Here is an 11635-nt window from a genome sequence, read left to right as displayed (position 1 = left end):
GCGGAGGGGCACTTTAGGAACCGCGGACACACTACCCAATCGGCGCCAGCCTTGCACAAAGCGAGTCCCGCCCCCAGGGCGCCGCCGCCGAATCCCCTCCCCACTCGCCTACCCGCCTCGGCCCGCCCTCTCCCGCCTGCGTCCCGCCCCGCGCCGTTCTGGGGTAGAGGCTCCCGATTGGTCCAGGGGATGGACGCAACCTCTGATTGGCCGAGACGGAGTCACGAGGGCGCCGTCGTCGCCTTTCCAGAGGCGATTACTGGGCAGGCTCAGTCTTTCGCCTCAGTCTCGAGCTCTAGCTAGCAGCCGAGCGTACGTGCTCCTTGATCTTCTGTACCAGCGGCCGCCATCGACGTCGCTTGGGTTGTCTAGGCTCCTCTGCGCCACTCGCCCGCCACACACTCTGCCGGCATAAGCCGCCATCATGGTGAAGCTCGCAAAGGTAAGAAGACGGCTTGCGCAAGCATGGACGTCGAGGCCTGCTTTCTGAGGAGCGCGCGCGCGGCGCCGCGAGGAGGAGGGCCTGCGCGCCGTCCCGGGCGCGTTCGAGGGCGCCATGCTGCGGGAAATCTCGCGCGATTAGTGGGGAGGTCTCGCGGCTTTTGGCTCTTTGGTGGCGAGGTGAAGCGTTTCGGCAGGTTCCGCGGGTGGTTGCTGCGGCGCGGAAAGACTTCGAGACTGAGTGGGGAGGGGGCGCTGGGCCCCTGGATGGAGGGATGATGCCGAACTCCTGCGCCGGGCCCGAGCGGGGCCCCGCCTCCTGACGCACGTGCCCTAGTGCGCGGCCCGCCACGTGGGCCGCGCCGCGTGTGTCCCGGCGTCCGCGGAGGGGACCTGGCGGTGAGGTGGGGGGTGGTGGGATTGCTTTAGACGGAGGCTCTGCGGCCCACGGGATGTCGGCCCCGGCCAGTCGAGCCGACACGAGATGGGCTGCAGAAGGAGGCTCTTCCTCGTGCTTTCTGTGCGGTGCAGCGCGCACATGGTGACCTGCGGGCTATCCCCACGTGGCTCCGCCGGGCCTGGAAGGGGCGGGGTTGTTAATCGTGGGGAAGAACTTGAGGGGAGGACCGAAGGTTGAGGTCTGATTTTTTTTTTTTTTTTTAAGTTGTCTAAAAGATCCTCCCCTGAATTTGGATTCAGGCGATAGTGTGGGACCTGGTGCCAGAATTTACCAGAAGCTTTTTTTTCAGGTGTAGTTCCCCCCTCCCCCTGCCCCGTGAAGGACTGGATTTTTGGCCGTTAAAATTAGCCAGTAGTAGTCAATTAGATTCATGCTGGAGGCCATGGTCCATTTTGCAAGTATAGTTTTAAAAAAGTTTGTGCTTAACGAAGGCAGAAGGAAAAGGGACATAATTCGTTGTAGCTGCTTTTTAATCCTTGGGTTTTTGTAAAACCCGACAGGAATAATGGGGTTGGGGTTGACAGTTTCTCTTTTAACATTGACCTCAGTAATAGGTTTTCGTGTTAGTTTTTATATTTGCAGTGGAAAAGATAGGGTTTTAAGAAAGGGAGGTGACTGCATTTTACTCTGCAGAATGATGGCAAAAATATGAATGATCTGAGATGTACCTGTAATATGCTAAATGTCTCTTTTAGGCTGGTAAAAATCAAAGTGACCCCAAGAAAATGGCTCCTCCCCCAAAAGAGGTAGAAGAAGACAGTGAAGATGAGGACATGTCAGAAGATGAAGATGATGAAAGCAGTGGAGAAGAGGTAATTATGTATGACTTAATGCAGATTTGTGTTCCACTATGAAATGGAGAGTTAAAAGAGGGCGAATTGGATGTCTGAAAATTGTGACAAAAATAAGATTATATTCATTCATCCACGGCTTGCTGAGATTATTGTTTTCTAAGCTCTTCGTTGACCTGTTAATAGAGGTAAGTATTTGAATTTGAGAGAAAAGATTGGGAGTCTCCTTTTCATGAGCATTAACATTGGTGTTAATGTTGTGTCAAGTTTGTGACATTTAGTTTGACTCTGTTAACCTAACATACTAGATGAGTAAAGAGCCTGAACTGTTAATTGTTAAGTGAGTGGCATTGCTGTGCCTTGTATTCAGGTTTGAGGTTAGCTTTACCAGAATAATAATAAGAGTTGTAATTATTTTCCCAGCCTCCAGGTGGGATTTAGTCTCTATTCCATTGTCTGTGAGTTTTCTGGTAACTGGTTACTGCAACTCTTGGTGTGGGTTGAGGGTTGCTACCTCTCTGTGTTAACCTGTTTCCATTCCTGGCTACTGTTTTCTCAGCTGTGAAGACAGCTAACTAGTATATTTGTGCTCAGATTTCTCGTGTAGAGTTTAATCAAGGTTTTACTGATAGTACATTACCCAGTAAAACTGTCAGTGAGCAAAAAGTATAACTTAGGTGTAGTACAGTTAGATGTAGATAAATGATTTTTATTAAGCTTAAGATGCGGGCGCCTGGGTGGCTCAGTGGGTTAAGCCGCTGCCTTCGGCTCAGGTCATGATCTCAGGGTCCTGGGATCGAGTCCCGCATCGGGCTCTCTGCTCAGCAGGGAGCCTGCTTCCTTCTCTCTCTCTCTGCCTGCCTCTCAGTGTACTTGTAATTTCTCTCTGTCAAATAAATAAATAAAATCTTTAAAAAAAAAAAAAAAAGCTTAAGATGCTCACTCTTTGTATTAGGTTTGTAAGGGCTAACTGTCCAGTATATTTGATACTCATTTTCTGGTTTTAAGAGTGAGCCTTCAGTGAACTTCATACCACTGCCCACTGTAGGACCTCTAAAATGATTTAGTAGCATTTAAGAAGTAGAGCTTTTTTTATTTGGAAGACTTTAAATTACATCTGTCAACTCATAATTTCTAACAATATGTGAGGTTGGTGCTGTTACCCTTTACAGAGGAGGAAAAAAGTTAAGGCTTAAAATGAAAAGCCTTGCCTAAGGCTGTCATACAGTGGCAGGTGGGATGCAAGCAGTCTGTTGTCAAGAGTCCGTGTTAGGCTGTGCAGCTTTAAAGATGGGGTTATAATGCACGAGATATTTTAATGGTCAAGAGGGTTATGGTTGAGTATTTCACTTGAAGATGAAGGCAATGATTTTAGGCACGTGGAAGGACCCATGTTATGGCCCTGTAGTTTAACGTGCTAACATACATCCAGTGCATTTGGTCTGGAGCCAGAACCAGTTCCAGAAGTTACTACTCATTCATGAAACCAAGGCTGTCTTTCTGGGTTTGGAAACAGCCTTATGTTTGATTTTATTTATTCTTCAGGTTATCATTCCTCAGAAAAAAGGCAAGAAGGCTACCACCACTCCAGCTAAGAAGGTGATGGTTTCCCCAACAAAAAAAGTCACAGTTGCCACACCAGCCAAGAAAGCAGTTGTTACCCCTGGCAAAAAGGCAGCGGCTACACCAGCCAAAAAGACCGTTGCTCCTGCCAAAGCAGTAGCAACACCTGGCAAGAAGGGAGCCACACCAGGCAAGGCATTGGTAGCAACCCCTGGTAAGAAAGGAGCAGCCACCCCAGCCAAGGGAGCAAAGAATGGTAAGAATGCTAAGAAGGAAGACAGTGATGAAGAAGAAGATGATGACAGTGAAGAGGAGGATGAGGAAGATGAGGATGAGGATGAAGATGAGGATGAATTTGAGCCAGCGGTGATGAAAGCAGCTGCTGCTGCCCCTGCTTCCGATGATGAGGATGATGATGAGGAAGATGATGATGAAGATGAGGAGGAGGATGATGAAGATGAGGAGGAAGATGGTAAGGATTTCTTTCATTAGTTCCTGGGCTACTTTTGTAAGATAGATTGGGGTGAGGTTTTGGCAGTAATGCTGTGTATTCCATGACAACCTGGAGTTAGATGAAAGCCATTCTAGGGGTTTCTGGGGTGTTTATGGTACACTAGACTTGAGTTACCCAAAATGATTACCTGCCCCTGAGAAAATGCTTAAAATGGCACATTTTGTGTGTATTTTTCATAATGGCAGATTTTGCTTCCAACCAATCTGTTAATTTCCTTCCATAATTTGCTAAGCACAGTGGTATTAATAGAATTGCATTTCCTTTAGATTTCTTTTTTTTTTTTTTTAAGATTTTATTTATTTGACAGAAGGAGAGAGATCACAAGTAGGCAGAGCAGAAAGTAGAGAGAGAAAGGGAAGCAGGCTTCCCGCTGAGCAGAGAGCCCGACGTGGGGCTGGATCCCAGGACCCTGAGATTATGACCTGGGCCGGAGGCAGAGATATAACCCACTGAGCCACCCAGGCGCCCCTCCTTTAGATTTTCTTAGAACTTAATAATGTTTTGGTAGAATTCTCTTGAGTTTTTGACTAAGTTGCATCACTTTCAGACTCTGAAGAAGAAGCTATGGAGACTACACCAGCCAAAGGGAAGAAAGCCCCTGCAAAAGCTGTTCCTGTGAAGGCCAAGAGCACAGCTGAGGACGAAGATGAAGAAGATGATGATGAGGATGAAGATGATGATGAGGAGGAGGAGGAGGAGGAAGATGAGGAGGAGGAGGAAGATGAGGAGGAGGAGGAGGAAGAAGAGGAAGGTATTAAAGTTAGATTCTGAAGTACACCCTAAAATTTTTATTTGAAGGAGACAACTTGGTTGTCAACCAACTGGTTGGCTCAGTTGGTAGAGCTTGCACTTCATGACCGTGGAGTCATGAGTTGTAGCCACACATTGGGCACAGAGGTTACTTTATCCAAAAAAAAGGGAGGCTCTTCATTATGTGTGGCTACTGACTGGTAACCAGATTGTTTGAAATCTTGTCCAGAGCCTGTTAAAGAAGCACCTGGAAAACGAAAGAAGGAAATGGCCAAACAGAAAGCAGCTCCTGAAGCCAAGAAGCAGAAAGTAGAAGGTAACTGGGGAATGGGAGATTAGGGAGGGTTAGGACGCCTAATAGCACAAGTGATGAACAATAAAGGGACTTAATACTGAAACCTGATGTGATATTGTGATATCTGATGTGCTCTGTGTAGAAATGGCATAGTAGAAGTTTAAGTTCTTGCCATACTTTGCAGATAGAATAGACTAATTTTGAGTTTATATTTTGTATAGCTACAGAACCAACTACATCATTCAATCTTTTTGTTGGAAACCTGAACTTCAGCAAATCTGCTCCTGAATTAAAAACAGGCATTAGTGACATTTTTGCTAAAAATGATCTTGCTGTTGTGGATGTCAGAATTGGTGTGTCTAGGTGAGTATGAGGGAGTTCTATATATTGTTTTTGGGTTTGCAAGTTTTTTAAATGTTAGACACTAATGAATTAAGTAACTAGATTATCAAAATACAAAATCCCAAATCGAAGTTTTCAAATTCTCCTTTAATTTAACTAACTTGCACATTACATGGTTTAGTTAAATTGTTAATGCACTAAATAGTGCATTTTGTTAATGCACTGAATAAGTTGATGCTTCTGTTCCTAGAATAATCTAAAAATACTGGAGTTGGGGCACCTGAGTGGCTCAGTCAGTTTTGCGTCTGCCTTCGGTCATGATCCCAGGGTCCTGGGATCCAGTCCCGAATTGGGCTCCCTGCTCAGTGGAAAGTCAGCTGCTTCCTCTGCCTCTTTACCCCATGCTTGTGCATGCATACTTGCCTTCTGTCAAATCTTTAAAAAAGAAAAAAAAATGGGTAGTGGATTTGAAGAGCTATAATTGTTAATGCTTTTAGATAGAATTTTCTTAGTGCTTAAAACAGATTCTTTGAACAGTTAATATCAGTTGTTATGAGCAGTATGGTTACTATGACCTCAAAGGTGAACTCCCATTTCTTCCCCATATTTACACTTGGCACTGTAGGTGCTTTTTTACTTGTTTGTTTGCCGTCTCAAGTTAGTGTTCCTGCTCTCCAGTATGTGTTCTGTAGTTCATATTTTTAATGGGGTTTTCCCCCACTCCTACTTTTTTCATTTTACCACCTTAAAGGAAGTTTGGCTATGTGGATTTTGAATCTGCTGAAGACCTGGAAAAAGCTTTGGAGCTCACTGGTTTGAAAGTTTTTGGCAATGAAATTAAACTAGAAAAACCAAAGGGAAAAGACAGTAAGAAAGGTATGTAAGGCTTCAGGTCATTGTGATAGTGCTCTCTCCTAATTTTTAATGGGTATGTATCTTGTCGGGAGGTAAGTGGCCAGACTAAGTAGTTCACTTTTCTTCCTTATAATGTGAGGACTCGGTGAGTTCAAGTGGTGACATCCACTGCTTGCTGGTGTTATAAATTCTCAAATCTCAGGTAAGCAAGAGTAGACTTTGATTAAAAAAGAATTGGATAATGTAGATGGTTCTTTTCCTCACTGGAACTAGATTAGGTCCCCCAACTACTCTTTCTGTGTCCTTTACCTTTTCTCTGTTCACTTGTTTTAAAATGTTCATAATTTTTTAATTCAAAAGTTAATGAGCACCTGTTTTAGTTTGAACTGTGTTCTAAGTATTCAGTGTACAGTTTTCTTGAATTATGACAGCATTTTGTTTTTGCCACTGCTGCATCTCCATACTGGCAGAGTGCCTTGTGTGTTGTATCTCGGGTTACTTGTTGAACAGAACTTTTCCATTAGCTGATATTTGTGGGTTAAGGGAATTTCTTTTAGGCCATACGTTTCCAGTTCTATCTTTTTTATCTAGATCGAGATGCGAGAACACTTCTGGCTAAAAATCTGCCTTACAAAGTTACTCAGGATGAATTAAAAGAAGTATTTGAAGATGCTGTGGAGATCAGATTAGTCAGCAAGGATGGAAAGAGCAAAGGGTATGTTTTGTGTCTGTGGAATGTTGAGTTTTATTAAAATAATTGGATTTCCCTGGTTTCGTAATTTTGATCTCACTTACTGAGGTGTGTGATTTTTGGCAAATTAACCTTTAATCACTGCCTCTGTTTCCTGTCTGTACAGTGGAGATAACATACTCAACCTGCACTGTGATTTTTAAAAGGCGAGCTCATGTATAAAGTACTGTGCAGTATGCTTAGTTTTATAAGTAATAGTAGTTACGCAGTGAGGTGGGGTTACTGTGAATAAATAATCTGGGTATACTTGGCAGCCTTTTGTAGTATGGGAGGAAAGTTTTCATTGAAAAGTAGAATATGGCAGAAAACAAGAACATTTTAGTTTGAAACAAAGAATGCTTTAATTGTACTCATTTGAAACAAGGTTGTGTTGCTGAGATTAAAACATTTGTGTTAAAAGAATACGATTTTTAGGGGTGCCTGGGTAGTTCAGTCGTTAAGCGTCTGCCTTCGGCTCAGGTCATGATCTGAGTGAGGGTCCTGTGATCAAGCCCTGCTACACGGGAAGGCTGCTTCTCCCTCTCCCGCCACCAACCCCCCCCACCACCACCCGCTTGTGTTCACTCTCTCGTTGTCTATCTCTGCCAAATAAATAAAACCTTAAAAAAAACGGTTTTTAGGGACACCTGGGTGGCTCAGTCATTGGGTGTCTGCTATCAGCTTGGGTGGTGGTCCTAAGGTCCTGGGATTGAGCCCTCTGTTGGGAAGCCTTCTCTCACTCCCTCTGCTTGTGTTTGTGCACTCGCTGTCTCTGTCAAATAAAGTCTTCTTTTAAAAAAAAATAACAGTTTTTAAAAACGAGTTCTTTGTGATATCCCCCCCCCATTGTTGCAGGATTGCTTACATTGAATTTAAGACAGAAGCTGATGCAGAAAAAACCTTGGAAGAAAAGCAGGGGACAGAGATAGATGGGCGGTCTATTTCCCTGTACTACACTGGAGAGAAGGGTCAAAGTCAAGACTATAGAGGTGGAAAGAATAGCACTTGGAGTGGTAAGAATTTATAGGATTCTGGGATTGATGGGTTGAAATCTTTGTACTTTAACTAATCAGATGTAGAAAAATATCAAACAAGTTATGCCTCTATTTGTAATAACTCTGTCTTGAGTGAGAGTTGTACGAAGTCATTTTGCATTAGAATATAGTTTAGCTTCCTTCAAGTGTATGCTTTTTACTTTAGTGTGCATTGCTAGATTAGAATCTAGGAAGATGGTAGACAAGTAGCTTTTATGTCTCTAGGTAACAGGACTGAAACGGTGCATGACTAGTGCTCAGTATGAGTAATAGGTGGAAGTCCACCTGCGTCGCCGTTGGTATGCTAACTCTTCCTAGGTATGGAAGTTCTTGAGGAATGTATTATAGCTGTGACCAAGCTTGGTGACCATTGCTTCAGAGTCTTCATTTGTTGTTTTTGGTATTTTGTTTTTCTGGGTTTTTTTTTGTAGGTGAATCAAAAACACTGGTTTTAAGCAACCTGTCTTATAGTGCAACAGAAGAAACCCTTCAGGAAGTATTTGAGAAAGCAACTTTTATTAAAGTGCCCCAGAACCAAAACGGCAAATCTAAAGGGTAAAGTAACGAGTATCTTTAGGCTACCCATTAATGTGCTCTATGAATGAATTGCAAAGTTCTAAAAAGGGGGGTAAAATTACTATTTTTCCTGGATGCTACTGGAAGCTGAATCATCTTAGCTCCCAAGATTTGTATAAAGAGCATCATTTAAGTGTCTCCTTAAGGTAAAAGGCGTGGTGGTGGTAGATGACAGCATAGGAGCTATGTGCTTGGTGACTTGCCCTAAGTATTGATTGATTGATTGTTCTCAGGTATGCCTTTATAGAATTTGCTTCATTTGAAGATGCTAAAGAAGCTTTAAATTCCTGTAATAAAAGGGAAATTGAGGGCAGAGCAATCAGACTGGAGTTGCAAGGACCCAGAGGATCACCCAATGCCAGAAGCCGTGAGTTATATTTAATAGGGTATGGTGTTGGGGGTCAGCACTCCTCGGTGTGTTGCTGTATTGGGGTGTTTTGTTTTCAGGGGTCTTTTGGGTCCGATTTAGAGATGAACATTTTTGTTTATCTCTTGTTGCTGAGTGAAGGATACTGGATATGATGACTGATTATCTGAGAAAATAATTGATGAAATCTCAAGAAAATTCCTCTAGATAGTCAAGTTCTGATCCAGCTGTCTTCTCCAAGCAGCACATCTGCCCCTGGTTACTGCCTTGTGTGATCATTGTAAAAAGCTTTCTGCTTAGGGAGCTCTCTGTCTGATTTGCATTGCTTCTGCTTTCCATAAAGGATCTGAGATAGGATCTCAGCTGCTCTGGTAATCAGTGTAAGTTTAAGATGGTGCTTGATGTATGTCTTTTGTTTTAATTCATGAGTTTACTAAGTTGCTTTTACCTGCCTTTTTTTTTTTTTTAAAGTAGCCTTTAAGTGAAGGGCTTGCATCTGCTAAGATGAGCATTCTTGGCCAGTAGTCTCATACTGAAAGCCAGCATCTGGTTATTGTGAATTGTGGCTTTAGGTAAAATGTACAATTTTTCTTCCGTAGAGCCGTCCAAAACTTTGTTTGTCAAAGGTCTGTCTGAGGATACCACAGAAGAAACATTAAAGGAGTCGTTTGATGGCTCTGTTCGGGCAAGGATAGTCACTGACCGGGAGACTGGGTCCTCCAAAGGGTAAGCTGAGCAGGGAATGTTCAGCGTCTGCTAAGTGGAGACCTCCCATCTGGCAGATCTTCTCACTGAGCTCCTTTCTGTCGATTGGTGGCAGTTTACGGATTCGCACGAGAAGAAGAGACAATTCACAGTTAGCATTATTTTACCTTCTGTCTTCTCAGAGGTATATTTTGCTGTTTTGTGAGACATTTCTGAGGTTCAAACAGTAAAACCAGTTCCGACCTTCTGGGGTAGCTCCTATTACTGGGGTCTTTCTCCGTTGATCACCTCTGTTTCCTATGGGATTGGTGTCCAGCATGTGAGGTTAATCCGGGCACTTGTTCAGTATGTCTTCTATAATGGGCAATTTCATTTGGCCTTTTAGGTTTGGTTTTGTAGACTTCAACAGTGAGGAAGATGCCAAAGCTGCCAAGGAGGCCATGGAAGATGGTGAAATTGATGGAAACAAAGTTACTTTGGACTGGGCCAAGCCTAAGGGTGAAGGTGGCTTTGGAGGCCGTGGTGGAGGCCGAGGTGGCTTTGGAGGCCGAGGTGGTGGCAGAGGAGGCCGAGGTGGATTTGGTGGCAGAGGCCGGGGAGGCTTTGGAGGCTTTGGAGGTAAGGAGGCTGGGAGGCTTCGTTGTGTATGTACTGGGCACTGTGGCACATGCACTAAAGAATGTGCCCAGAGCCCAGGGCCCATTGTCTCAATCTCCAGGTTCTCACTGGTCACTCTGGGGAGGGGAGGGTTTCCGGCAGCTTTGCACTTAACTCTTTAATGATGTCTTGCCTTCCTATAGGGCGAGGAGGCTTCCGAGGAGGCAGAGGAGGAGGGGGAGACCACAAGCCACAAGGAAAGAAGACGAAGTTTGAATAGTTTCTTCTATCCCTCTGTTTTTCCCTCTTCTGTTTGAAAGAAAAGGACTCTGGGGTTTTTACTCTGTTACCTGATCAATGACAGAGCCTTCTGAGGACATTCCAAGACAGTACAGTCCTGTGGTCTACTTGGAAATTCGTATAGATAACATTTCAAGGGAGCTACCCTGTTGGTTTTGACTGGATATTCATATAAACTTTTTAAAGAGATGAGTGATAGAGCTAATCCTTATCTGTAAGTTTTGAATTTATATTGTTTCTTCCCATGTACAAAACCATTTTTTTCCTACAAATAGTTTTGTTTTTGTTTTTTGCGTTGGGGGGTATAAAGGAAAGCAGAATGTTTTATCATGGTTTTTGCTTCAGCAACTTTGGGACAAATTAAAAGTCCTAAACTCTGGTGCCAGACTTGTACTTCCTAGAGTGTTTCTCCTGGACTGTAGTGAAGGTGGAGCATGGCAAAGCCAGCTCGGCCACTCCAGGTCCACCCCGCCACCCCTCCTGGAAGTGCTTGATAAATTGGTTTCAAGTATTCTCGCTGTAAATTTTGGTGAAATGGCTGGTAAGGTGAAATGAAAGGCTGGTTGGAATTCTCCTGTGCCTTATCCTGCTTGTAGGAGGCCTGAGAATATCAGGTATCCTGAAGAAGTTCTGGAGAGGGGCCAGGAGGAGCACATTGGTCAGGCCTCCTGAGGCATGTGGTGGAGAATGAGGATTCTGGAATTGGCAGTGACTCCATAGAATTTGTGCCTGATGACTGGACCATGGGGGCTTTGGGACTGTGAGTGAGCCTGGAGAGGAAACTACGAATCCAGTGGGTGGACTTTGTATTTTTTCTAAGTCCTCCAACACCCTCAGGTTAAACTGATGAGAAAGGGCTTTGGTATTAGCCTATGTTCAGTAGTCCCTAATTTAAGTATCTTTGTCCTCTCTACCTCTAATAAAAGTTAAGGGACATATGAAAGGTCTGTGCCAAGGGATTAACAGGATTACTTAAACAATGCCCCAAATGATACAGAGCAGAAATCCTTTAACCTAGCCATCCAAATCCAAACACCACATGGACTCTAACCACCTGTTTCGATCAGACTAATCAACATGTAGAAGGGGCACCTGGCTAGTGGAGCATTCAGCTCTTAGTTTTAGGGTGAGTTTGAGCCCCACATTAGGTATAGAAATTACTTAAAAATAAATTTTGAAATTATTTTAATTAACCTATAATGTATTATTTACCCCAGGGATACAGGTCTGATCGTCAGGCTTACACATTTCACAGCATTCAACGATATATCACATACTTGACCCAATGTCCATAACCTAACCACCCTCTCCATAC

At 43.8% G+C, this 11635-nt stretch overlaps 1 protein-coding gene and 3 non-coding genes across 5 annotated transcripts; all 4 read left to right on the top strand.

Moving 5' to 3' along the window:
* Positions 1 to 253: 253 nt before the first annotated feature.
* NCL (nucleolin) lies at positions 254 to 10707 on the top strand. Of its 2 annotated transcripts, none has more exons than XM_045078895.1 (14): positions 254 to 442; positions 1597 to 1713; positions 3238 to 3727; positions 4317 to 4520; positions 4749 to 4835; positions 5036 to 5177; positions 5908 to 6032; positions 6603 to 6726; positions 7597 to 7754; positions 8207 to 8330; positions 8585 to 8718; positions 9318 to 9444; positions 9809 to 10032; positions 10224 to 10707. In XM_045078895.1, the coding sequence occupies exons 1-14, from the start codon at positions 425 to 427 to the stop codon at positions 10298 to 10300; spliced, it is 2151 nt and encodes a 716-aa protein (XP_044934830.1). In that variant the 5' UTR covers positions 254 to 424; the 3' UTR covers positions 10301 to 10707. The 2 variants fall into 2 exon arrangements, with proteins under 2 accessions (XP_044934830.1, XP_044934829.1); XM_045078894.1 differs by having other exon boundaries at positions 9809 to 10041.
* Positions 4879 to 4947, top strand: LOC123391719. Its single transcript, XR_006606413.1, has one exon. It is a non-coding gene; the product is annotated as a small nucleolar RNA SNORD82 (small nucleolar RNA).
* LOC123391720 lies at positions 8865 to 8945 on the top strand. The gene has a single exon (XR_006606414.1). It is a non-coding gene; the product is annotated as a small nucleolar RNA SNORD20 (small nucleolar RNA).
* On the top strand, positions 9501 to 9635 carry LOC123391717. Its single transcript, XR_006606411.1, has one exon. It is a non-coding gene; the product is annotated as a small nucleolar RNA SNORA75 (small nucleolar RNA).
* Positions 10708 to 11635: the final 928 nt, after the last annotated feature.

This window comes from Mustela putorius, unplaced genomic scaffold (genome assembly GCF_011764305.1).
Source record: "Mustela putorius furo isolate JIRA1106 unplaced genomic scaffold, ASM1176430v1.1 tig00000275_pilon_pilon_pilon, whole genome shotgun sequence".
Taxonomy (NCBI): domain Eukaryota; kingdom Metazoa; phylum Chordata; class Mammalia; order Carnivora; family Mustelidae; genus Mustela; species Mustela putorius.
Note: the sequence above shows the minus strand (reverse complement) of the source record. Positions and strands in the feature narration are given on the sequence as shown.